The following is a 27,470-nucleotide window of genomic DNA, read 5'->3' as shown; positions in this document are numbered from 1 at the left end:
GGTTAGAGGAGGCGGAGCAGGAGGAGGAGAAAGGGTTTCATAGTCGGGCTCCTCACTCGCTGCACGTCCCACACCGGATATACAGGACTACACCTGTCGCGAGCACTATGTGTGTTGTCATTTTAGCGTCCGTGTCGCGACACCGGACAGCACGAGACTGACACGAGTGTCGACGTTACATTTAAAAAAACAAAACAACAACGAGCTCCTCCGCCCCCCGACCGACACCACCAGCTTCATGTTCCCAGTGATATTTTAATTTCACCCGAGGAGGACAGCTAGAGGAGGCAGCAGCAGAAGCAGCAGCAGCAGCAGCAGCAGCAGCAGCAGCAGCAACCATAATTCCGGTGGATGGCTTTAGTGTTTTTTTAGTGGCTCAGCAGAGCAGCCAGCCGGGGAGCGGGATGTCGAGTCAGCACCATCAGCACCATCAGCAGCAGCAGCATCATCAGCTTCTTGCGCAGCAGCAGGATAGCAGCAGCAACAGCAGCAGCAGCGTCATCCTCATCAACAGCAGACCAACCAGCAGGATGTCGAGGCAGCAGCAGCAACATCAGCAGCAGCATCTTCAGCAGCAGCAGCAGCAGCAGCGGACGTCGCTGAAACTCTACAACACTGTGGTGGAGGTCAAGAGCAAAGTGAGTGCCGGGGCTAAATTATGGGCATGTTTGACCCTTGTTTGTTCGGGCGCTAATGACAGGACACGGACGCCGCTGTAGCTCAGTGGACAGCCGTGCTGTCTCTCTTTCTCCACACTCACTCACGTCGTCGACATTTCACGTATTTTCACGGAACATGTTCAGCGTTCGCGAGGAGCGGTTGTGGAGCAGCTGACAGACAGACAGACAGACAGACTGTGACGGCCTGCCTGCCGCGGTGAGGAAGGAGCAGGCTGCCAGAGCCGAGGAGCCGCCGCTGTGTTCCGCAGTCTCTCCGCCTCAGAACATCCACACTGTACCTCTCTCTCACCCCTCCTTTCACTCTCGTTATTGTCTCTCCACTTTCATCCAATGAGTCGTCCCATCAGGCATTTCCGTCCCTGTGCTGCAGTGTAGTGTTACCTCACTATTGTGTCGGTGAGCAGTAGTAGTAGTGGTGTGCAGACCACCAGTGTCATAACTTGTTTCTTGTTTCTTTCCAATACCTTAACACGAGGCTAAATATCGTTTTGGATATCATCATGTCGTGATGTCTGAAAGAGCTAATGTTACAATTTGACACAAGACAATTAGAAATATTTGTTAATGTCCTTGTAACAGAATGTGGAGCAGTTGCTCGCATGTTAAAGCAGTACTATGCAGGATTTTTGCCCTAATTTAACAGCTCTGGAGTCACTGTGATTGTAGCAGCTTTGATCCTGAGTATGCTCTTGTCCATAAACCCGTGCGTACAAGTATTATTCTGTGCTCCTGATACATTTATCCACTTTTATTTTGGCAAAATGAAACATAACATAATGACTGTCAACAAAAGAAAAAGCTGACTCTCTTTGTTACTCCTAAACCCGCCAAAGAAATTAATTGCTGATGAACCACGGGTTACAAATTACACCTTCGGTACAAAAAAATAGACAAAAACTTCAGGAGGGTCTTGTGAAGTCTCGGGTCTCGCAAGAAACTCAAATCAATACAGGGCACTACACACACACACACTCACACACTCACACACAACCTAGCCAGGTACCGGCTATAAGACCGAGGCAGCGATAGCGTTATTTTATCATCATGACAGAGCCGACGAAAAAGAAGCAGAGAAAATTGTTGTTGGAGGAAGCGAGAAAGAGGGTATGATTGTGTGACCGAGCGAGGGGCCACAAACATGAACTGAAAAACACAGAAGCATGCAAAATGACCTGTATGGACATGACTCCACGGCTCATGTTCTCCAGCTCCACTGAAAACAAATGCACATGGCCAGGAGAGGAGAAGGGAGGGAGGGTGAGTCTTTACAACAGTGAGGATAAAGCAGTAGGCTGGATGGATGGATGGATGCTTGCGGTAGTGTCACAGAAATATGTACTCCGGAACTGTAGGTGGAGCTCCGTGGAGAAAAAGACGACTAACAAAGTTCCACTTTAGCACAGTACACAGTAAATGTTGACTTTAAAACAGGGGTGTCAAACTCATTTTTGTTCAGGGGCCACATACAGCACAATTTGATCTCAAGGGGGCCGGACCAGTAAAAATAGTAAAACAATAGCAGAATAACCTATGAACAACAAGAACCCCTTTGTTTTTTCTCCTTTGTTTTACATTTACTGAAGGATAATTTTACAAAACATGAAATTTCTTGAGAAATATAAGTGCAATTTCAACAATATCATGCCTAAATGTACTATTTACACAGCACACTGGATTTATAAAGGCACAAACATTTAGTCACGGGTATTTGAAACATTTGACATTACGTTTAAATTAGTGTGAAATTTTAACAAATTCATCCTGTGGGCCGATTGAGGTGTTGGGTGTTCAAATATGGTCATTTGCAGCCCTAAGTTGGTTTAATATGTGGTTATTTGAGGTTCTTTTGCCTTCTGTCATCTCAAACCCATGGAGCTATTTTTCTCTGACCCCTGACATCAACCATGTCTTTTCACCCAGAGAACCGCGGCTTGCTGATTGAATATTTTCTTTTTCTTTTGAAGCATTCATCCATTGTCTAGGGGTTTATCCCCCACACGTCGTGGGGTCGTGGGGTTACTGGTGCCAATCTCAAGGCAAAATTTGAGGCACACGCTGGACAGGTTGCCAGGTCGCTTGTCCATCACACGAGTCAACATATAGAGATTCATTCACACACTCGCTCACAGTTTAGAGTGACCACTTAACCTCTGCATGTTTTTGGACATGTGGGAGTAAACCCAGGACCCTGGAGAAAACCCACACAGGGAGGACATGCAAACTTCACACAGAAAGGCCTTGACTGGGACGTGAACCAGCCACCCATACCACATTCAGCGTTACTCAAAATCAACTGTGTGCCCCTGTCACCATTGATCTTTGGCACTTGTTCTTATCTGTGAGCCTGATTATAGCAGTTGCTGAGTTTACAACACTTCTTAAGACATATTTAAGCTTTTCCTTTGGACTTCCCAGCTCCCATTTTTCTATTCTCCACCGTGAATGCACTGCTGCGGGAAGTAAACAAAACACAGCTGTGGTAATTGAGTCATTTCTTAAATAATGTGTTCATTCTGGCAGTACTATAATAGTATATACTGCCCAGGTATCATGCTAATAACACATTAAGACCTAGAAATTTTGGATGAAACGAGAAGATGAGCGCAGTTTATGTGGCCAACATCTGTTGCATTAGATTTGACTGTTTTAACGTTCTAAACCTTCTGTTTCCTTGTCAGGCGTTGCTTTCATCATAATCTAAATTATACAAGTGGTGGCGATTCCATTCAAGCATTCATTATAAAAAAGTACTTGTCAACATTATTGCGTAAAGAACGCAGTTAGTTGAGGCAATAGTCCTGATAATCCAATTATATCATTGCGTAAAACCAGGCTTCACCAACTGAACTGTTTCCAGTGGTTTAACTGCTTGATGTAATATAGTTGACAGAGATTAAAGGAGGGGTTTCTATAAATGTGTCTTCATCAATACACATTTACAGTGCTCAGAATTATACAAAGGTAGTGAAAAAATGTGTCATGTCTACATTGTTATAGAACTTAGTGTATCAGAAATAACAAGGGCTGAGCAATTTAGGCAAAATATGATGGTCAATGGTGATTTTTCTGGCAGATATAGTGATTGATATAATTCTGAAAGTCAGGTTTCAGTTCAATAATAACTTGTGTTGTAGTGTCATATAATAAAAACTAAAAACTACCATACCCTTAATAAAAGGGTTTTCAATTTCAGAGACAACATACAGCCTTTCCGATGTGCTAATTGCATTGTTTTGTGTGTGTTTTCATTGTCTGCAGTTTGAGGCAGAGTACCGTCGCTTTGCTCTGAAGAGGAACGGTCCAGACGGTTTCCAGGAGTTCTACCACCTCCTCCAGACTATTCATCACATCCCTGGGGTTGACGTGATCCTGGGATATGCCGACGTCCAAGGGGACCTCCTCCCGATCAACAACGACGACAACTTCCACAAGGCTGTGTCCTCAGCCAATCCGCTGCTCCGTATCATCATAACTAAGAGAGGTATGAGGGGAGGACACGGGGAAAATCTGTCCCTGTGTTTCAAATGTGCTGTGCAAGTGTGTGTGTGACAGAGCCGGGAGCTGCTCACAGCTGCAGGGAAGGTCTTTGTTCTTCACATCAAATGTTTTTTTTCTTTACACACAGACACACACACACACACCACCTGATGATTTTCTGCTTGCCTGTTGTTTTGGTCTCTGACACAGTTTTCATGTACTGTAGTTCTCTCCTGGGTAAATGTGTTTCCTTCATTAGACATGCGATGAAATAGAGTAGGTGTTTGTAAAGGTCGTATGTGAGGCTGCAGATGAGCAGAGGGATTGAACTTTATTACTTTGAGGTTGTCATTGGCAGAAGAGTTCTGCACAAAAGTCGCCTTGCAGTTATGCATTTGTTCAAGAGCTTTTGGCAATAATACACCATCGTCACAAGCAGCCGTTCTGTCGCCACAGTAAGGGCTGGACACTAGGGCCAGTTCCTATTTGAACAGTATCTACTAATAACACACATTTTGGTGCCTCATGTTTTGGTTTGCTTCCATGTCCTCCGCCTCACCACATTCTCCTTTTAGCTTAGATTTGAAAGCGTTCTAAAGAATGATGTGACACAATTAAACGTCCATCCATCCATCTGGCACGTTACACGGCTGCACTGCCGCGTCCCAGTGTGCTCCCTCTCTTTCCACGTTTCTGTATCTTGCATAATTCATGATGTAATGATGCTTATCTGCTACTTAGCAGACCACAATGGTCGTTCAGAATCAGCGACAGCTTCTGGTTAATCAGATTATCTCAGTGGTCTGGGATAGAGAGGGAGCGGAAGAGAGCTCGGTAAAAGCAAGATATCGGAGAGAGAAAAAGAGGGCAAGAGGAAACTTGCTAAATGGTGTTTTAGATACATACACACACACACATTGCAAAGATCTTCTTCATTGTGGTCCTTTGTTTTTTCATGAATGCGTGTATGTGTAGCTCCATCTCACTAGGACTGCTTCAAAGCCTCATTAGTCTCCGTGGCTCCATGTCAAGCCAAAACAGTTCAGCAGGCAGACATTGCCCAACCTCGTTCATTTCATTCCTTCATTCTCTGTGACCTTTACGTAGGGTTGTTGTTGTGTGTGTGTGTGTGTGTGTGTGTGTGTGTGTGTGTGTTCTTGTATTTGTGGCTTTTTTAGGACCAAAAATCGTCTAAACCATGGAGTGAGGACATTTTGGCTGGTCCTCACTCTTTTTCAGGGGATTTTCAGGGGTTAAGGGTTAGAGTTAGAAGGTAGAGGATAGGGTTAGGCACTAAGTTGTTATGGTTAAGGTTAAATTGTGGTTAGGTTTAAGCATTAACTGGTTATGGTTAAGGTTGAATGAATGAAATGAATGAAAATCAGTGAAGTGTCCTTAGAAAAATAGCTGTGCAAGCCAATGTGTGTGTTTGTGCACATGCTCATGTGTGTGTGCATGAGGGTGTGAAACATTAACCACTGAGTGGGATTATTTTACTCTGTAAGTGTGCATTAATCACATCAGATACCCTTATTGCCTCTATTCTGTAGTGTGTGCACGTGTGTAGTAGACTGTGAGGAATCTTTTTGATTCAAGAATCTTTTGGCCTTGTGAGGACTTTAAAGGATATTTTGGAAGCAAATACTTGCCAATAGTTGCCATATGCTGTTTTCTAAGGAGTAAGGAAATACAGCTGTACCTGAATCTGTTTAATAATGTCATGTGTAGTGAAATGCTGATTCACACGATGATGTAGACGGTTAAGTATTTTCCATCAGTCCATTTCATTAAATAAGTATCTTTTTGCAGAAAGTACAGTCGATGATCTTGACGTGTGTGTCAGTGTGTGTGTGTGTGTGTGCGTGGTCAAGTGGGGGGTGATTGAGAGACCTAGGGAGAGCAATTGAATGGAAGAATGAGAAGGAAGGACTGGGATTATAGCAGGAAGATAAAAAAGAGGAGAAAGACAGGGGAGGTTGGGGCGAGGGGTTTATCTTCTTCCTACCAGAGAGTGCCACAGAAATGACTCTCCCAGAAATAACAGCATCCCTCACACATACACAAAAAACACACATAAAATACTGCTGCTGGGGTTGCTGTTGTGCCTGAGTGTGTGTGTGTGTGTGTGTGTGTGAGAATTTGTATAGGAATGTGTTTATTTAAGTTTTAGCTGTGAGTGCCAAAGCGCTCCTCCTGCCCTCTAACGGAAATAAGCTATGGATGAATAGCTGACGATAGACAGCTGAAAATATCTGTGTACAACGTGATGATGATGGGAGGAGAAATCAAATATTTATACATAAGCAGTGAGATGCAAGGATGAAGGGGAGTGAAGACAATCAGAGAGCAGGAGAGAGGCAGAGGTTTTCTGTCAGCAGCTCATTTTCTCTGCCCTCTGTCTTGAATTCCTGGCCTGCCGTCACAGTAATTATTCTAATGAGCTGAAATGAGTCAAACTGGAACGGACTGATAGAGGAGGACTTGTGACATAAGGAAGAGAGTTAATGTTGTCTGAGGTACTTTGGCATGTCTGGAACAGCATACTGCTCTAACAGGAAGAGAAGAAGGAGCTGGAGTTAGAGCAGTGGTTCTCAAACTTTTTATACCACCTGAGAAAATATTGAGCTCTCAAAGTAACACCATTATCGCAGATTTATTCCCAATAAGAGCATTTGCTTTCTCGTCATCCTCCTCTTCCTCACATACTTCACACTCTGGTATAGTGAAATTGGATATGGTCACCTGTCTTTCACTGGCCAACATTCAGAGTAGGGTTAGCGTTAGGATATATCTGACATCTGTTTTTATTCAGCTCGCAGATGCACTTAGCACTCTGTCAGTCAAAGGCTTTCAAAACATGTGCCCACAGCATTACTGAGCACTGTGTGGATATCAGTCAATTATTCAGTTATACACACGGACAATTAGACACAAGACCTCTTGTTTTTATAAGCCAGCAGGACAGACGCCAGTCAATGCAGCATGATGCTAATAGCCAGCCACTCACCAATTCCCACAACTTTCACCTGCTCAAGGCACATGGACAAGTCCATAATCAGTTCAGACCAACATTAAATAGCTTTATAGAGACAGAAGATGTTGAATTTGATCATTTAATGACCTTCAGCAGCTTTACCTGTTTGCATTTAAGCTGACTGTAGTGTTTGTTGTATGTGGGGAAGCTTTTACAACACAAAACAGATCACATTTACAACAATTGATCAAAATTGACTGGTGTTACTGAGCCTGCTTTCAGGGCCTCATCATTTACAATGGTTGTTTAAGATTATTGGTTTTCACTTTAAAATGTCCAGAAATAAAACATGAAGCTAGTCTGCGACGCAAAAATAGGAAGCCTATTTTTACAGCAATCGCCTTTTATTTTTGGTCAGGAAAACTGTCGTAGATGTCGTTGAGGGTTAATACCACACCCTCACGGCATGAGCGACGTTTCATCTTGTATGCCGTCCCTTTCCTCCTCTCTACACAAGCTTGTGGACCTGCTCTCAACCCAGCCATATGGCAGCCCCTTGGGCTCCAGATGGTGGGCACTACAGAGTGAGGTCACTGTTACACACACACACACAGTTAATGGGAGACCAGTGATGCATTTGGGACAGATAATGGACGCACAAACACACATGCAGATGATAACTTGCGATATCCACATGAGATCACTCACATAATGTCCACTCACAATTTTGGTAATGTAGTTGAGGATCTTGCAGATAAGCATGAAAGTCACCAGTTCTAATTGTTTGTTTGTTCTCCCATGTGTTGGTTTTTCTTACTCGTGGTTAGGATACATACTGACTCAAAATTGACCATATATGTGAACATGAATGGTTGTGTTTCTGCCCAGACATGTCCATTATTACAAGCGTCCCCTTACAGCTCTTAAATGTCCCTTGAAGGTTTTCCACAACAGTAGATTGATTGTCGCTTTTGCCTTTTGTGAATGTGTCATTGTACTAATACCTCAAAATAAGCCGTTCAATTTTGTCCCAAACATTGACTTGGACTCAACTGAACTGATCAGATTTTGGTTGTCGAAGGTCGAGTCTGAAAGAAAACCTCTGTCAAACTTTTTGGTCAGTAGAAAACGCGAGTAGAAAATGCTACAAATTGTTTGGTAGATTCTCCTTGACCCTTGAATCCTCCTGATGTCTTCACTTCAGTAATATTTTCTCTCTGAAGGTTCAGGGATTGGTCCCCACACAGGCAGAATTCCACAGATACACACACATACCTACATACAGTAACACACTGAACACCACGATGAAGAGACTCAAAAGCATGACCTAGAACGAAAGTGACTTCCCAAAACTACACAGGAGAGAAATCGAATCCGAAAGGGTTAGGCAGAGGACAGTCACACTCAACAGCTTGTGCATAAAGAACTAAGACACAGAGGGAAGGAAGCTCACAGACTAAATACACAAGAAGAGGGGAGACAATGAGACACAGGTGAAACAAACCAGGGGCAGAGCAGACGCAGGGCAGGAAGACAGACTGTGGAAAGAAAAACACATGAGATATCCTCTAACATTTGGGTTCACAGTGGGCTGAATTAACCAGTAACTCTATGGACTAAAAAGCTGTTAAAGAGCAGTTTATGGACAAACTAACTTTTCATAATCAATTATTATTTTCTATTTTCTTTTTTGCTCCAAAAACAGGTTTCTTTGTTTAAAAGGAGCAACAGAAACTGTATGGAAATATAACATTGCACAGATCTGTTTATTAAATGACAGGACTGGTCTAGTATTTTAGGAAGACAGTCTAGTGTGTGTGTGTGTGTGTGTGTGTGCATGTTTAAAGGGGGCTTTAGCAGTGTCTGTGCCCTCAGGCTTTAGACTGGCCCTGTCTCTGTCCTGCCTGCCCTGTAAGGAAACACACACACACACATTTGCGTAGCATTCGTAGTGAGGACACTAATGCAGAGATAATGCATTTCCTAGCCCCTTACCCTAACCTTAACCATTGCAACTAAACTCCTCACACTAACCCTTATCCTAACCCTAAGTCTTGATCCTCAAAAGAACGCAAGGACCAGTCAAAATGTCGTCTCTCTCTCTGAAAATGTGTTTTTTTTTGGTCCTCACAAAGATACCCATACAAGAAAACATACACACATGCACCTGCATGGACACACAGTGAGGGAAATTACTGGTGTGACACACAGAAAGAATGTTGTTTGAGGAGTGCAGTGGTTCAGGTATTTGTCTCCAGCAGAGATTCTAGCTTCACCTCCCTCACGTTGTTTGCGCTTTTGTTCAACAAGCAAATTAAATAAAAGCGCTGTAAGACAATTAGTGAGTGTGTAATAATAACTTTATTTACAGAGCACCTTTCCAAACAGAGTTACAGGGCGCTTTATAAAACGAACGATGCAGGGTGTTTAAATGATTTAAGAATTAAGACAATTAAGAATGTGACATGAAAAACAAATAAATAAAAAGACTGAGTTTTAAAAAGACATTGAGAAAAGGATTTGAGTTTGCCAGAGTTCCACATCCACCTTTAGTGACAACCCTGTACAAGTGTGAGGACCAAAACTAACTGTCATCATCATTTAATGTGCTGATTATTTTCTTGATTAGTTGTTTGTTCTACACATGATGTTGATCAGTGTTTCCCAAACTTCAAAATGACAACGTCCTCTCATGTCTCGCTTCGGCCACAAACCTCAGATACTCGGTTCAGTGTCAGGAAAACATATTTACGTACGAAGCTGGAACCAGAAACTTTCTTTAATGTAGCAGCTAAAAACACGCCAGTGTAGCCAGACGTCATCATTAAACAGTGAAGTGGAATGAAAGTGGAAGACATGTTGTTTCCCTCCTCAGGGTTATGGAATGTTGTCATTCCAGTGCTGAAAGAATGTAGCTGTGCCTAAGACATTGTTGACATACTGTAGCCATGAGACGCCATTGATGTGCATCTGCAAACATGAATCATACATTCATCCGTCCATCCATCCATTCACTCACCCACCTTCAACCAAAGCTCATCCTTTGGCTGCACTCCCACGGACGAGTTGCTTTCATGCTTGACCGTGGCCAGTTTCATAGCTAAAGGTGCTATTGTTGCTAAAATGATGGCAACATGGTGTCAGATGTTATGCTAGTGCCCAAATGACTGACCAGTGGTGCCCAAAAGTCAGTTTAATCAAGCTCCAACTAAGACATGCTGAGTCCGTGTATACATGAGGAGAAAATCCATTTATTGGCCATGTACGTGTGACTCACTATCACTCTATAAGCTAGTGCATATTGAATCAGTTTCTTATTGACCACAGAAAAGAGAACGGCAAGATGGATCTGTGGTTCTGTGTGCTCTATATCTGTGTGTTCTATGTTTTGGCACATGCGCTGAACACCACGTCCGACTAAACGTATACATGCAGGAGTAATCAGACTATAAATGGCATCATCCAGGTATGTTAGTCCGACTAAGACTAGCTCGATTTCAGTCTAGACTAACGTGTTTACCTGACCTTTTAAGAAAACGGAATTGTTGTCGTAGTCCGGCTATAATCGGATTATTGATGTGCATGTAAACAAACTGACCGTCACGCCGTTTGCTGCATAATATAAATACTTAATTTACTTAATTTACTATACTTAATAAGTACACAGAAATGTTACTCTCTGTGTACTTAGAGTTGCTCTATGGAAGAAATTAAATGTATTAAATGAAGAGATAGAGGAAACATGTTAAAGTGAAACACATTACAAAAGCAATTTAAATTCTGCTGATTTTCAATGTGAAGTCAGTGTCTGTTGCAGAATGAGGTAACACAACAAGTGATGACACAGTGGAATACTGTATGTGTGTTACTGTGTTGGACAACTGCTGTGCAGTGAAACGAGTGAAATGGAGTTACAGGAAGCAGCAAACCTGCTCCTTCAGTGCTGTTCAGGAGCTGAAACTGAACACACTGCAACAACTCCGGCCACACCCTGATCATCTGGCACCGGCAGAGTTTATTCAAATAGTTCTTACAGGCTGACAGCGACGAGGCAGGTGATCTACAAAATGACAACGTGGTTTGTTTGGCGCGGGATTCGTGGCAACACAGGAACACAACACACTGTCTGTCTGTCTGTTTTCAGTGAGACAGAGACTTTGTTGAGTCTGACAGCACTTCTTAAATTAAGCTGCTGTTTGTGATTTTCAAATTAGTGGATTATTATTCATTTTAATAATATTAATTAGTGTGGATGACAATCTTAAGTGTCACCTTTTAAAGCTTGTATGGGTCTTTCCTGGGCCTTAGGTTGGACCTTATTATTATAATAATTATTGATTTTATAAAGGTGTAACGGACCTTGGAATTGCTTGCTTGTGGAGATGAGGCTAGGCCATGCGATGGTGCAGTGGCTAGCATTGTTGGAAGAAGGTCACTAGTTCAGATCCTGGTCCGATCGAGTGTTTGCTGGTCTGAGTGCTTTGTCCAAAAACAGGCAGAGGTTAAATTGACAGTAGGTATGAATGTGAGATTGAACCATTGTTTGTCCTGCGATAGACTGACCTGTCCACAGTGTAAAAAAGCAGGATAAAGCAGTAGCTACACATTTTATTTTTTCAACTATTTTAAACCACTTCTTAACGCCAATCTTCTCAGACTGGCCCTTTGCGTTGTTTTATTACTTGTATTACTTTATCATTTATAATTTGCTGTCTTCCTCATGCGTTTGTTTCTCTTTTGGTTCGTTCTATATTGAATCGTCGGTGTGTTGAACCCTCTCAAATCTTGGCTTGTAGGCTCGAGTGCAGGAACATAAGCTTGTTGTGCTCGTGCTGTGTGTATAAAGTTTGGAGGGAGAAAACAAACACACACACACACACGTTCCCGACTTTCACAAACAGCAACACAAAGTAAGGTGTTGTTCCTCCGCGAGCCTTCGGGAGTGTGTGTGTGGAAGTCTTCCAGAACACATTCCCTCAAAGCTGTAATACAATCCAGCTGATAATGGAGACAGGCAACTCTGTTGTTACAGCCAGACTGAAATAGAAACTGGACATGCTTAAAACAGAACGGGTGTGTCAGCTGTATTCTGCGAGCGAAAGAAAAAGTCCACCGTCGTTTGTTCCTACCCTCGGATAGAGCTCGACAGGGAGTGTCAGTGACAGGCGCACCAGGAGGCCCATGTCTTTATAGAAATAAACACGCAGTTACGATGGTGATTCCATCATAAATAAAGAGAACCGGCTCAGTTTTACAGAGGAAACAAACATCAGTCTCCTGTACGGCTGCACATAGATTATTATTATATTTCCAAATGAGATTACATATCCTGTAAAACCTCTATAGAGAAAGTAACAAAGGAATATTCAGTCAGTTTAACTGTGGTCTTCATAGAAAATGTACCATTTAACCCTCGGAGACTCAAATACCGTTGCTTTGTGTGTCGCGTGCAGCAGGGAATCGGCACATGATGGATCAAAGCTGTCATCATCATCATCATCATCGTCTGGAATCTTTTCAATCCCACTACTATCATCGCTGTTTACTCATATGGTTCCCTGCTGGTCATAATCCACAGTGTGTGTGTGTGTGTGTGAGGAGAGCAAACACAATCATCTGCCACCGAAGAACGACCACAGGATTACAGACTGAGATTAAATCGATCACATCTGGCTTAATCTGCCTCACTGTCTCAGCCCGACACCCCAGACCCTCCGCTGATGTGACCAGATTTTAATCTTGGTCATATTATGTTCTGTGTGTCAGTCATCGACTTTAGACTAGTTTAGATTAGTTCATTTGCCGAAATCCAAAAAAGTAATGAAAGTAAATATTACACACACACACACACACACATATGGTGAGCAGTCTTTATTTACTGCAGCTCCAGAGAGCTACAGGCCTGACAGGCTTTTTTACAGGGACAGTTACGGTCAGCTGGTTGTTTTTGTTCTACTGAGTAGTTAATGACTGACTGTGCTGTGTCTGAGATGACAAAGGCAAGGTCACTCCGTAAGATTCCATTAATGCTATGAAAGGAAACATGAATCGATGCAGGTTTGATAAATATTATCATGGAAATAATCATCCTAGGGCTGCAACTAATAGTTATTTAATAATTGATTATTTTCTCAATTAAACAAACACTTTTGGTCCTTTAAATTTGGTCCTGAAAATGTAGTCCGATGGTTCTCAAACCTCACATTTATCATGTTCTTACTTCTATGATTTCATTCATTTGAAGTCTCGCTGTGGCCGTGCGATGGACTGCGCCTTTCACCCTCTCTCAGCAGGGATTGGCTCCACTGGCCCCCCGTGATCCTAAATGAATGCATGAATAGAGTCCTGCTGTCACAGACAAAGCTGCATACAGAGAGAGAGAGAGAAAAAAGAGATAATAAACACAAGAAAGAGAGTTCAGAGATGGTTACGCGAATAATGAAATAATAGTGAAATACAAATATTTATACACTCTCGCTGCACGCGTGAAATCTGACTCGGAGAATAATATTTCGTCGTGAATTGTTTGAAAAGAAAGAAAAATATTAACGCGTACTGTTCCACTTGATTAGATTATAAAGACAAACCTGCATTGGTGAAGGATTATCTTATCTTTTATCAGTCTCCTTTAACTCCTCCTCCTCTGCTGCTCCTCCACGTGAATGACATTGAACCTCAAGTCAAGTAGGGATGGCCATTTCACGTGAAAATCAATATTTATTCATCTGCTGAACTGGTCTAGATAGATAGATAGATAGATAGATAGATAGATAATATATAAAGCTGCTCTGTGTTGTGATTGGATGCACCACAGTAAGATTAATGGACTGTTTTTCTGCCTCCCTCCCTTTGTGTTGTCTTCTTTCAGAGGATGAACCTGTTGTATTTGGAACCAACTCCCTCCAGAGGCGTAAAAAGGGTCTGGGCTTAACTGGACTGCGCCCCACCGGATCGGGCTCCACCCACTCAAAGAACAAACCGGGCCTTATGATTGGGCTCCCGCAGAACTTCCGGCAGATCTCGTCCATCATTGACGTGGACATTTTACCAGAGACGCACAGACGCGTGCGGCTTCACAAGCACGGTACCCACAAACCACTGGGCTTCTACATCCGCGACGGGGTGAGCGTGCGCGTGGCGCCGCAGGGCGTGGAGAAGGTGAGATCAGTCGCTTCCAACAAGAGGATACATTTATTGTGCGATGTGCTTTCTTGAATGTGACCATTGGACCCGATGTTTAAACACGTGACGCGTGCTGCTGTAGGTTCCCGGGGTGTTCATATCTCGTCTGGTACGCGGTGGACTGGCGGAGAGCACGGGGCTGCTGGCTGTCAACGACGAGATCCTTGAGGTGAACGGCATCGATGTAGCGGGAAAATCTTTGGACCAGGTAAATATTAGCTCAATCTAACAGTTGTTTTACTATATTTTCTTTTCATCGGTCCAAAATTATAACTTGAAGCTGATAATTGTCATTTCAGAAGAGATCGTTCCTGAAGTATTTTAGAGTTGTTGAGTTGATGTGATTTTGCACAATGTTACCACAGAGCAGGAAACTCATGAAATAATGGGAAGTTGTGGAAAATTCTCAATACTGAACTGAGAACAATATCAAAAAAGCAAAATAATGTAATGTGTTTATTTTCCTTCCAAAGCTGAGATCCTCTTGTTATTTTTCAGGTTACAGACATGATGGTGGCCAACAGTCACAACCTCATTGTGACTGTGAAACCAGCGAACCAGAGGAACAACGTGGTGCATCGTGGGAGTAAAACCTCAATGGGAAACTCTGGTTCTGTGGGCTCAGCTGGATCGACGGGCTCGGCTTTGTCACATGACTCGCCGAGCCCCGCCTCTCAGAGCAACCCCATTACCGCAAGGTTTGACTTTCACACTTTTAGAACAGAAGTGTCGCTTTCACTTTTTCCAAAAATGAAGTTTGATACAGTAGGAAACCTTATTATACTATACATCCAACCCATAATACCAGTTTTAAACGGAAACCTTTAAAACCTTTTAAAAAAAAAAGAACTCTGCGGGTGTCGTTATGGTTCATAGCGAGTTCCTGAGTCTCATCTAGGGCAAACTCATTTTTTATAACCTACAAACAAAATTGTCCCTTTGTTAAACATTTAATGAAGTATCTTTTTCCAAAACACACAATGAACAACCAAACAACAAAAGAAAAATAACTGCAATATTTACTATATTATACAACAGTTTACCGTTTACACAAAGTAGTCTTTTTTTCACAAATTCATCCCATGTGCCATAGTAGACCCTCAGGTGGGCCGCTCTGGCCCACGGGCTGTATGTTTGACACCCCTGAACTAGCAGTAGCAACCGGAAGTGCGGCTACACTGCTCCACGCTTTACCGGAAATGGGAACCAGGAAGCGTGATTCAACCTTTACCTGTCGTATTTTTGTCACCATAGCAACAGCATCGCAGAGGGCGACAGCGACGACGACGACGACGACGACGGCGACCTCATCCTGGAGAACGACTGCCTGGTCCCGTACGAGTCCCACCGGCTAAACAACAGCTACGACACAAACCTCAACAGAGACTCAACGAACAACCGGTCGCCCCGCTCCACTGTGGCGAGGCCCCTCCCACAGAGCATCTCGTTGCCCAACAGCGTCGGGGCGTCTCTGACTGACAGCTCGGTGACGACGACGTCCAGACACAGCGAGATCGCGGCCAGTAACAGTCGAGAGAGCATGAGAGAGGACGGCAACGTGATAACACTGTAGCAGGGAGGACTATTACGGGATGTCACAACCGCGGCGTGCTGTAACCGTGGTAACAGCAGGTAGCCGCACTCTCCCTGGTAGACGGATGTGAGGCGGTGTGTTGCCGTTGGCGGTGACCGCTGATCGTTTACTTTTAAAGGTGGACTGAGTCTGACAGGACACACACACACACACACACACACACACAGTTTCTCATCTACAGTCATACAGACAATACGGACTTTTTATATGTCTGCAAGTGTAAGCTGTTCACCTGTAAGCTTCTGTGAGCAAAAAAAGAACTACATATACATAGAGAGAGATATATATATATATATATATAAATATATATATATATATGTTCACTGGAAGTGAATGATTTAAATGGGAAAGATTGAGAAATAATTATAAAAAGCACCTGTAAAAGCCATAAATCCATTTGAGGTTCTCTTTCAAATTTATTTTTCCTTTCTTTTTTGTCCGAAGTGACAACCATTAAACGATAACCATAAATGTGAATGACTGTGAAATCAGAGCCAGGAGAAGCCGACCGGCTGAGTGCATCAGGACCCTGTAAACAGAACGCTGAGAACAGCGAGATGAAATGAAATAACAACAATAAGAGATGAATGTTTAAAGGATGAGCTCAGCGTGCACAGATGCTTGTAATGTTCACTTTCCAAAATAGCTCTATTAATGGCAAAAACCCTGAGTTCTAGTCATAATAGTCAGGAAGTGGTTAATGAACTGTCAAAGGTGACGCAAAAGGGATTCAGTTATTAGGTTTTTAACTTTCTTTCTAACTTCCTTGTGATTGTTTTGATGATTTGATTTTACTTTCTTTCATAAAATCGTTTGTTTTCAGAATATGAGACGTAATTCAAACGCGGGGGTTTTAGGCAAACTTGTACTTTTACAGAACATGAACTTTTTCTGAAACGTGTATAAAATTTAAAGAAATGGATCATTGGTTCCACAACACACTACTGAATAAAGAGGGTGGTCAGCTCGACTGTACTGGTACACTAGATCAGATTGAGCTTATTTTACTGTCTGTTACAAATTATGGAAACGGTTAACTGTGAGTCATGTTTTATTTTATTACCATTTTATTTTGAAAGTATTTATGAAAAAGAAAAAAAGTTTTTCAGAAAAAGGTTCGGGGGTGAGATGCTAGAAAGATCATTTGATGCAGGTGTTCACAGTTTCATCAAACGTTCACTTATGTTTATAATCAATTATCAATCAATTGATTCCTCTTTTGATAAATAGGTCGGCCCTGTTTGTACGGTAGCCCAGAAGGGACAACTCCAACAGGCTCTTTGTGTTTTATTCTACTTTATTAAAGTCGATGTCAACAGGGCTGCGACGATTTATCGACTTTTAAGAACTTACTGAAGTTAATTACAAGTTTGAGTGTTGTTCTTTTAACTTTGTCAGCCTCTTAAATGTGAATATTTTCAGCTTTCTTTGCCCCTAAACATGAATAATTTTGAACATTTTCTGATTTATTTATTTTTTGTCATGCACCAAACAAATAATTGCTTAATGGAGAAAATATGATTCAAAATAATCGTCAGTTGCAGCCCTACGCTCAGTCATTGCTGTCCTAGTGGATAGTAAAAATATGAGAATCAAAAGCTATCGTTTTATAATTCATATTCATAGGGTCGTCTTTATACTCAAACGGAATGTGAACGGGCAAGAGACGAGATTTGAAGTCTTTTCGGTTTGTAGATTAGGAGGTGGATTAAATCTGAACAAGAGCGCAACAAGGAAAATATGTTTTGTTTTTAATCCCCACTGTACGACAAAATATGACAGTGTGGCAGAGTTTAAGTGGAGTTTCATCTGGCTCGTAGATGAACCTCCGTGTTTGTGTGTGTGTGTGTGTGTGTGTGTGTGTGAGGCCCCGTGTTGCAGCTCTGGGGGTATTGTGTTACAGTTGTTACAGTCACAAATGTTGGCTGCCTCCGTCACACACTGCTCTCTTTCTTTACCTTCCTCCTTTGTCTCCCGATCAGATTACACCAAAATACTTTTGGCCGGACTTTCGATCCGAATCAGCCTCACGGTTTGTGCGAATGCAAATGACCCTCGTCCCTCCGAGGTCGTCTCTCATGTTAAATATGTTGGCTGTTTTTTTTTTTTATTTATCTGGGTTAGTTTCCACAGTTAGGGCAGATGGTGAACAACACAGTGAAAGTGAGGTTTAGTTACGTTAAACATGATTGACTTAAAGCTGAAATAGACAATTTAGTGTCTTTACCCTTTAACACCTAAGCTTCAAAATGTCAGTCGGGATGTTTTTTTGCTAATTTTAACCAGAAAATGTCCTGTGAGTTAATATCTTTCAATATCTGGCAGTTACAAATTACTGCATGTTAAAATGGTGTATTAACCATTTGAAATGAAGAAAAACAAAACAATATTTTTTGCGTGTTAAATTTGAAATATGAACAGTATAACACATATTTAAAATAACATTTTTGTTTGAGTTTTTGCCTCAATGTGCAAAAAATGGAACTTATGTACAGGTGTCTTTCCAACTCTTTCCTCTCTGGTGACAAAGACGCTGATTTGCCGGCTTCCTGCAACAGCGCGAGTGAAATTTACCGTAATAACCACATGTTGGCCACTGGAATGTTTCCGATTGCACAAACCATCACGTAATTGCAGTGATGCAAAGCGTGTTGTCTGTGATACGTTTGCATTGTATGGTGGTGGCCCATTGTAAAGGTGATAGAAAAATATATCACTTTTTATATGTATCTCGTCTAAACTATGATTTCACTGTCATTTTCTAAATTTAACTGAACTGTTGGTCTGTACAGTAATAGCACATACTGAAAATAAGGAAGAGAAATAGTCAACACACAAACATTGTCTCTGTTTTAAAGGCAAAAAAAAGTATCTTTTATTATTATTTTTAATTTATAAAGATCCAGTGTGTAGGATTTAGGGGGAGCTGTCAGCAAAAAAAAAACCTACTGCATATAATATTGTAAAAACATAACAATTATGTAATAATTGTTATGTTTTTGTGTTTTTGCGAGTGATTCTTCCAATAAGTCGGCCATGTTTGTACAGTGGCCCAGAATGGACAAATCAAACAATGGTTCTATGAAAGGCTTTTTTTTTTTACCTTATCACAGATTGATGTCAACAGTTATTTACACACACATTAAGAAAGAGAGCGTTTCATTCATGATTGTGTAAAATAGAGGAATTACAATTTAATACAATAAAAAAAAACGCTAGATTTCCTTGACCATAGATAAAATTTTATGTCAGACAAGATTTTTTTAAAGTGTAAAATATTGAGAGTATTTTCTTATTCTTGTACCAGAGAGGAGACGGGGAGTGGCGTCAACACTGTGCATGGACGTGTGTAGTGTTTTAGTTTCAGATGTCAAGATAAAAGATGTCTTTTTACGGACGGTGACGTCATTCTGTCTTCAGTGAACGCACGCTTGCGCGTTCCATGTCAGCGATTGGAAATCCTGGAGCAGCCGTTAAACTCGAGTACCACGCGTTGTCACGGTCACTCCCAAGTTTTCATGTGACTTACCCCAGCCTCAGTGTGTAGCAATGGTGGAACTCATTTGTGGATTTGTTTGCGATCACGGACCAATACAAACTGAAATCTGACATTCTTCATCGATAACTCTATAATAACCTTTCAGGACGATGCAAATCAAGTGTGTGTGTGTAAACGAGTCCTCTGCTGGACTCCCAATCTCTTGGGAAGCAGGCTTTGTCTCGCTGCAGGTGAACAGTCTGTATGGAGAGATTAGCGTTGGCTATTAGTGTCTGAATTCATGTACTGTTCATATAAATGCTGTTTTTCAACGGCAACCACAGTCTCACCTTTCCCGTCCTTGCTCCGATAGCTGCTCTGGACACTAGAAGCCCCCACATATTGGCTAATTCATCACTAGATGATAGCTGATGAGAAGCTGGGTGTTGTTATTGTACACATGTGCAGCATCTTGAGTCTGGTCTTCAGGTTGAACTCAGCCAAAAGAAAGAAAAGCTGTAAAATGACCAGACTGTTTGTAAAGGAACCCCAGCTGTAGTTACACTGAATAAACACATGAAATACAGTACAGATCTAGGTATACCTCTGTCCTCTGACCTTGTGTGAGGCAGCAGGGACACTTGCTGTGTCATACATAACCGTAAAAGGGTATTGGAATTATCTGGCTAAGGACGGTGCTTTGTGAAAAGATTGGTTGAAGTTGAAGCCAAGCGACCAAGTCTCCAGGATCACAGGTTGCACTTTTACATCTCCTTTACTACTGATGTGCATAATAATATAATAGTATGAGCTTTTTGGCTATGTGATGATAGGTGTGGTTAGACACAGTTACCGGTGGTTGATTTAGTTCATAACACCTTGGGTTAGAAGTTAAAACACCCCAGGACCTCGAAATAGAGTCAAATTTGTGAAAAACACCATGGCAAAAAAGTGTGTCTTGCTTATTACGTTACACACAACGACTTGTCGTTCCATGTGAGATGATTTCTCCCTCAAACATTTGAGAACTGTAACTTTTAAGAGTGTAACCCCGTCTTCTGTAGCTAAGTCAGGAAATAGCGTCGGAAGAAGAACGACGACAGGAAGTAGCGGGAATGATGGAAACAGCGATGGCGATGAAACGGTTGCTCTCGCGAGAGTTTGATGCTCATACTGACCAGACAAGAGAGTGATGAATGAGTGAACCAGTCATGCAAGCATGGACTCGGTTTAGAGGTTTACTTCCCCATGGTTTACAGACATGTAAACCCTTTACTAAAACAGCAGAAGCTTTCATGCCTGCCCTGAAAACGCCAACATTTTGAGGTTTACGAAAAAAACAATCAACATTTTCTGATATTTTATGGACCAAACTAGTAGGCAATTAATCGATTATAAAAATAACTGCTAGTCGCAGCTCTACTTTGATCAGTTTGATCTGAATTGTAGATTTTACTGAAGATCAGTTGGTAATCGACAGGCTCATGCATGTCTCAGTGCTGCCACCATGTGGCAGGGAACAGCGCTCACTTGCTGGTGTCACTGTTGTCGTTGCTGCAGTGAAACCGAGGTGTCCTCATGTGCGGAATGTCACGTTCAATCCCGAGTCCAACCTGGTGGTCATCCACATCTACACGCCGCACGTCAAGGACTACCTGAGAGCCGACAACCAGCTTTTCCAGCTGCACATCTGGAGCTCTGACTCTGCACCTCTGGTGTGTTCACAAACTCAATGTTGGGGGATGTTTGGAGCAACAATATGAGTTTGACTTTCAGAGGGTCAGAGGTCACATGGTCATGTTTCTGTTTAGATCCAGAACATGACGTCAGAGACCAACATGAAGATTGACATGCAACATCTCCGCAGAAACACCAAGTATCATGTCAAAGTGCGGGCGATCCCCGTGAAGCTGCTGAAGGGTTTCTGGAGCGAGTGGAGTGACACGTTTACATTTATCACACCCACAGCAGGTGAGTACAAGGACAGCGGTGTGGACAGAGACCAGGGACTTTTTCTCACTGTGTGCTTTCTGTTGTCTTAGCTGCAGGAGACTCAAACGACAGCTGGGAAATGAGGTCTGTGCCAACACTGGGTCTTGTCCCCCTGGTGGCAGTGATCATCAGTGTCGTTTTCTTCTGGAAGAAAAAGTAGGACATTTGTGTTGAACAGGATGTCCCTGAAAAGACTTCTGGTTCTTCCCCTCATCAATCTTTTCTTTCCCACTGCAGAATCTTCTTGTACATGTGGCCAAACATCCCACATCCTAAAGACACACTGGTGCACCTCTGCAAACCCAACCCAGTGAGCTAACGACTAGCACGCCACAATTATAATGCAAATATAACCAGCACAGAGCGCTAACCACTAACACACTGTTAACATACTGTTGACACACTGCTAAAACAACACAAACATAATGCTATCATACTACTAACACAAACACTCAAGTCTAAACAGATTTAATAGCTCAGCTAATTGGTAACACACTGCAGTCATACTGCTAACGCTGCTAATTGGTAACACACTGCAGTCAAACTGCTAACACACTGCAGTCACACTGCTAATTGCTAACACTGTAGTCATACTGCTAACACTGCTATTTGCTAACCCACTGAAGTCATAGCGCTAACACACTGCTAATTGCTAACACTGCAGTCATACTGCTAACACTGCTATTTGCTAACACATTGAGATCATACTGCCACCAAACTCATACTGCTACCACACTGCTAATTGCTAACACACTGCAGTCATACTGCTAACACACAGCTATTTGCTAACACAATGCAATTATACTGCTAACGCACTCATTGCTAACCCTGCAGTCATACCGCTAACACTGCTATTTGCTAACACATTGAGATCATACTGCCACCAAACTCATACTGCTACCACACTGCTAATTGCTAACACACTGCAGTCATACTGCTAACACACAGCTATTTGCTAACACACTGTATTCATAAGATCTGATGTTGACTCTTTGGTTCTACGACATGTGACTGTCATGTGTTTGTGGCTCCACAGCGCCACCTGTTGAACTTCAAACCGGAAGTGTTCAGTGTCCTCAGAGTTTCCCCGCTGCTACAGACAGAGATCTTCCAAACTACTGACCCCGTCCACTCTGGGGGCTCCGCTTCTGACCAGGTACCATCCACAGACCCTGTCCAGTCTGGGTCCTTCAGTTCTGTCCAATCTGGGTCCTCGAGTCGAGCCGTCACTCTCTGCTCCACCCAGACATCAGACTGCAGGAGTGCCACCAGCATCAGCACAGAGGAGCTGGAGCTCACAGCCCTGCTGGGTCGAGGTTCCTCCGACAGTGAGGAGGACCTCCAGAGCACCAGTCCTTCACCGCTCCATGTCAGTGATGGAGCCGAGCACAGCAGTGGAGGTGGCCAGCAGGAGGAGGCCTACGTCACCATGTCCAGTTTCTACCAGAGCAAGTAGAACCAGGGGGGTCAGACCTTAACCTCTGACCTCTCCGATCATGACCTTTATGAATGACTCCAGATTTATCCTGAGGAGCAGGATGAACCACGTGATGCAGTGACGTCATTGTCCCAAGTACAATCCATGAGTTGTTGTAGCATCATTTTCAAAAATGGAAGTACATTTTTCATAACGTGTGATTTTATTTGTAAAGTTTATAATTGCTCTTTCTCATATACGTATATATATATATATATATATATATATATATATATATATATATATATGTGTATGTAAAAAAAATTTCATTGCATTAATTAATTAATTCATTCATTGCTAGCTAGTGTCACCACTGCACATTTGAAGGCACCATCAGGTGGATCTGATTCTTCTACTTCTGGTGCCATCTTCAGGTCAAAGGTTGAAGATGTAGTCACATGGATCATGTGATGTCATTCTGCTAGAGGTCACATGACTTAGTACTTTACAACAGTAATTTCGGGCGTTACTGACTGAGAACGGCACCCACACAGCGCCCCGCTGTGGCCGAGTAAAGGATGACAAAAACGGCAGTTTTTGTTTTGACATTTTACAGTATACTGTATATATTGATGCTTGATTGACATGTGTTATATATGATTTTTAATTATCTACTGAACGCAAAAACCTAACATTAATACTTCACTTTACACTTCACAGAAGAAAAACTGACTTAGATGTCATTAAAAGTTATTAACATCTGTTTGAACTCTTTATTGAAGCAGTGATCGCATCACAACTCATCATTAGGTTGAAGTACACCTGAAGTACATGATGTAATTGGTACATGTGACTTGTGTGCAGTGACTTATCATTCAAATATGTACCCAGACAGCGACGAGGTATTCACCAATGTCAACGGTTCGGCTTCCATCGCGGTCAAAGTACTTAAACACGGTGACAGTGTCCTGCTGGTCCATTGAGACGCCTGAGTTGCTAAAACCCTTCCAGAGCTCATCGAAGTCCAGAAAGCAGTTGCCATTGCTGTCCATCATCCTAAAGACACTGACAAACATGAAATAATCAATCACATGGTGTTGAAAACCTCAAGAGACGCATTTGAAGGCACCATCACATGGATCTGACTCTTCTTCTGGTGCCATCTTCAGGTTAAATATCTGAGTGATCGCATGATCAATACCACATATGGCCGATCACAATGCAATTCTGCCAGAGGTCACGTGACATAATGCGTGTGGATAGGGTCTCAGTTTGACATATTTGAATTTGTTTACTTTGATGTGCAGGTGAATATTTTTGTCCCAGGATATTTTAAGAAATTTAAAATGACCATCTTACTGCGTCCAACCTCGGCAGAGATGATTGTGCAGTTCAACAATCCTGCCACATAGACAGAAAAGCTTTTTGCCTTTGCCATCAGGGGAACATCACAGCGTGAATGACAGAAAATGACATTGAAGCCAGATCTTTGCTTCACTTGTGACTTGAAGGCTATGGTTTTAAACTTTTCATCAGCTGATGAACAGCCTGTTTGAGTTCAAATGCAGTTTTACTTTTCTTTTGTAAAATAACTTTTGAATACTCAAAATTTGGAATACTCAAATTTACAAACTGGCATCTCACCCTTGATTTCTTTCACATTTAAAAATCACGTGACCTGAGGAGAGTCAGCTCACCCGCTCAGATCTTCCATCTCAGATGAGTCCAGGGACAGACCATACTTCCTCGACCACTTCACTGGGTCAGTGCAGTGCGGCAGGTCACTCTTGACTAGAGCTGCAACTAAAGATTATTTTCATAATCCATTAATCTGTCGATTATTTTCTTGATTAATCGTTTTGTCAATATGTTAATGTTGATCAGTGTTTGTCAAACCTGATGATGTACTCTTGTTTTGTCCACAAACCAAAATGATTCACTTTTAATGATTTCTTTGTTATCCAGAGCAAAGAAATGAAGAAAATACTCACATTTAAGAAGCTTAAACAATCACAAATCTTGTTTTAATCATCGATTATCAAGATAGTTGTTTAATTTAGTAATCAATTAATTGTTTCAGCTCTAGTCTTGACCTTCATCACCACCTCTCTGTTTAGACATAACCGCCATCTTCTTTTTTAACTGCCATATAGACTATATTCACTGAGACATTTACTCAGTTAAAAAAATGAATGTACAAACACTGCTCTTTGTTTGAGATTAAACAGAAGAAAATACCAATACAGGTGGTATAAATATTGTTATTAAAATAGAAGTTGAAACACAACATGTGTCCAAAGTAAACACACAAACGACTTCACTCCGTGACGCACACTCGAATTTCACTTGGTAAAACTCGTATCAAACATCTGCATAAATGCTATCAGACGTTAACAAACAACTAGAAATATATGTATAATGAATTAAAGACATGTAATGTGAAGATAGAAATCAGGATATACCGAGAAAAAGCGAATGGAAATGTTCATGATGTGATGTAGCGGCGCTTCCCCAGTAACTAAGAACTGAACTGGAATCATGCTTAATGATGTGAAGACCAAAGCAATCGATCTCAGATCATCACGTTAGCACCACTCTGTAGATCTACAACAGAAATAATGAATTTAATCACGACTTTAAAGTTTGATAAATGTCAGTAAGATACATCTGAGCTTTTTAACCTCACATTTTAACATTATAGATCATAGTTGAACACAAATACTGTAATACTTTACAACACTGTGCAGTTTTATTAGAAACATAGAACACAACATTGCCTCAAAGTACTAACAGTCTTAGTTTGACATATTTTCTTTGTTTATTTTGAAAATAACTTTACATCAATAATTCTGGACATTGATGACTGAGGACAAGTGTCTGTACAGCGCCCCCCTGTGGCTAAGCAATAAATGACATGAGTTACACATTCATTTGCAGAATTCAGAGCCTTTTATTCTGAAAAACGATGAACTGTGTCATCAACTGTGTGTCATCAAAGAGCAGTTTTAAGACACTACTATAAAGCTACTTTTTTTAAAACCAACACGTGCCATTTTTGTACAAGATTAAATAGTTTAAATTAGAAAGAAAAAAAGAAGATGAATATCTGATGTTTTAGGTGCAGGATTCAATTGCTTAATATTAATATTGGCCCTCAGCGAAATTGACTTGCCAAACCCCTGCAGTGTATGATGATGATGTTTATTTGTGTTCATTTACTGAACATGACATTAATATTTCACTTCACATGACAGAAGAAAAACTGGCTCACATTGTCTCCACAGACCATTTAAAAGACTGTGTACAAATACATGGCATCAGCCTCCTCCTCCTTCTCAATGAAGAGGTGATGGCAAAGTACACTTTACCAGAACTCCAACAAGTTTAAAGACCTGCTGGCATTTGTGTCCATGGTCCTAAAGAATCTGACAAACATGATAACAAGTCAACCAGAGACAGGACCAGCTACAGGTCAGATGTTGTTCTCACAGGCCCCGTTCAGGCCTGATTAAAAGAATGCCAGTGACTGGGTAGTGTAGTTCTTTTTAAACTCTAGTAGATTGGCAGTGATGCAACATTATGGATGAAAGCTGCTGTTAAATCCTGTGTAAAAGGAGATGGACTTACTATGTGCAAATAATACACCATTTTAATTACAGATGCAGACAGAAAGACACACAATGGTGGTACTCAGTGTTAATGTTTAAATTATGATGAATTCATCTATGTAAATGAATGTATGTGCACATAACAGTGAACTCTTGACTCACCTGCACATATTGTTCAGTTCCCATGAGTCTGGTGTCAGACAGTGAAGCCTGTACTGCTCCACTGGGTCAGTGACCTCTGACGTCACCGCCATCTCCAGGGTCACACACAGACACAGACACACTGCAGAGGTTAAAGGTTAGTGTGGTTGTATGACTGACACATTCTCTTCCACCATTGTTGACACTGTCTCCACTTCAATCTCAGTTGGTACTATAGTTTTCAAAAGACGAACACTAATGTTATTATGTGTTTGTATTCACTGCTTCATCTCACCAATTACACTCTCCTACACCAACGTCCACTGAGAACATTCCATATTCCTGAGTTTTATTTTGTATTTTTATCCCAAGTGTATTCATAAAGTACTTTTAAAAACAACAACTTTGGTCAATGTGCTGTTGTTATGTACCTTAGAAATGATCATAAAGTATTTACAAAATAATACCAACTTAGAACAATACAAATTCAACCATGTCTTCAGGGGTTACACCCTCTTTTTGCTGCCATCTGGACTACATTCACTGAGACCTTTACTCTTTTAAACCAGTTAAATCTGAATGTACAAACACTGCTCTTTGTTGCAGATTGGCATAGATATTATTAAAATGACCAAGATAAACACAAGACACAAAACAAGACTTGACTCTGTGACACAAACTCACGTTCACTTGATAAATCTTATTAGTACATATTAGTTAATGTATTAAAGACATGTAATAATACATATATAAATGAAAACATACCAAGAAAAATTGTGGAAATGTTCATGATGTGATGTAATCGTGCTTCCTCAGTAAAGACTTTCCCAGAATGCTCAATTATCACAAGTGTGTATGTACATATATGCCTGTGTGAAGACCAAATCAATCGATCTCAGATCATCAGCTCTGAGATCGATCAATCTC

General features: G+C 41.5%; 4 protein-coding genes across 7 annotated transcripts in view; 2 read left to right on the top strand and 2 right to left on the bottom strand.

Annotated features, from left to right (window-relative positions):
* LOC122776381 (receptor-type tyrosine-protein phosphatase zeta-like) overlaps positions 1 to 27,470 on the bottom strand; it is a 940,026-nt gene that overhangs the window by 489,395 nt on the left and 423,161 nt on the right. The window lies entirely within an intron of this gene.
* Positions 46 to 16,888, top strand: LOC122776406 (partitioning defective 6 homolog alpha-like). Its single transcript, XM_044036933.1, has 6 exons — positions 46 to 638; positions 3,939 to 4,161; positions 14,000 to 14,289; positions 14,396 to 14,521; positions 14,812 to 15,011; positions 15,568 to 16,888. The coding sequence occupies exons 1-6, from the start codon at positions 405 to 407 to the stop codon at positions 15,884 to 15,886; spliced, it is 1,392 nt and encodes a 463-aa protein (XP_043892868.1). The 5' UTR covers positions 46 to 404; the 3' UTR covers positions 15,887 to 16,888.
* On the top strand, positions 20,745 to 23,052 carry LOC122776419 (interleukin-7 receptor subunit alpha-like). Its single transcript, XM_044036950.1, has 5 exons — positions 20,745 to 21,100; positions 21,197 to 21,356; positions 21,428 to 21,533; positions 21,615 to 21,687; positions 22,414 to 23,052. The coding sequence occupies exons 1-5, from the start codon at positions 20,870 to 20,872 to the stop codon at positions 22,831 to 22,833; spliced, it is 990 nt and encodes a 329-aa protein (XP_043892885.1). The 5' UTR covers positions 20,745 to 20,869; the 3' UTR covers positions 22,834 to 23,052.
* On the bottom strand, positions 23,556 to 27,448 carry LOC122776434 (calcyphosin-like protein). Its single transcript, XM_044036973.1, has 3 exons — positions 27,309 to 27,448; positions 26,565 to 26,685; positions 23,556 to 23,859 (listed from the first exon to the last, which is right to left on the bottom strand). The coding sequence occupies exons 1-3, from the start codon at positions 27,331 to 27,333 to the stop codon at positions 23,670 to 23,672; spliced, it is 336 nt and encodes a 111-aa protein (XP_043892908.1). The 5' UTR covers positions 27,334 to 27,448; the 3' UTR covers positions 23,556 to 23,669.

This window comes from Solea senegalensis, linkage group LG10 (genome assembly GCF_019176455.1).
Source record: "Solea senegalensis isolate Sse05_10M linkage group LG10, IFAPA_SoseM_1, whole genome shotgun sequence".
Classification (NCBI taxonomy): Eukaryota; Metazoa; Chordata; class Actinopteri; order Pleuronectiformes; family Soleidae; genus Solea; species Solea senegalensis.
Note: the sequence above shows the minus strand (reverse complement) of the source record. Positions and strands in the feature narration are given on the sequence as shown.

What these genes read in the sequence shown, in the direction of transcription:
- LOC122776406 (XM_044036933.1), top strand. Translation starts at nt 405, where the DNA reads ATGTCGAGTCAGCACCATCAGCACCATCAGCAGCAGCAGCATCATCAG. An exon ending in TATCATCATAACTAAGAGAG is followed by an intron (nt 4,162 to 13,999) that starts GTATGAGGGGAG and finishes GTCTTCTTTCAG; the next exon opens with AGGATGAACCTGTTGTATTT. An exon ending in CGGGAAAATCTTTGGACCAG is followed by an intron (nt 14,522 to 14,811) that starts GTAAATATTAGC and finishes GTTATTTTTCAG; the next exon opens with GTTACAGACATGATGGTGGC.
- LOC122776419 (XM_044036950.1), top strand. Translation starts at nt 20,870, where the DNA reads ATGCATGTCTCAGTGCTGCCACCATGTGGCAGGGAACAGCGCTCACTT. An exon ending in GCTCTGACTCTGCACCTCTG is followed by an intron (nt 21,101 to 21,196) that starts GTGTGTTCACAA and finishes GTTTCTGTTTAG; the next exon opens with ATCCAGAACATGACGTCAGA. An exon ending in GTTTTCTTCTGGAAGAAAAA is followed by an intron (nt 21,534 to 21,614) that starts GTAGGACATTTG and finishes TTCCCACTGCAG; the next exon opens with AATCTTCTTGTACATGTGGC.
- LOC122776434 (XM_044036973.1), bottom strand. Translation starts at nt 27,333, where the DNA reads ATGAACATTTCCACAATTTTTCTTG. An exon ending in CATTTCCACAATTTTTCTTG is followed by an intron (nt 26,686 to 27,308) that starts GTATGTTTTCAT and finishes TAACCTCTGCAG; the next exon opens with TGTGTCTGTGTCTGTGTGTG. An exon ending in GAACTGAACAATATGTGCAG is followed by an intron (nt 23,860 to 26,564) that starts GTGAGTCAAGAG and finishes CATGTTTGTCAG; the next exon opens with TGTCTTTAGGATGATGGACA.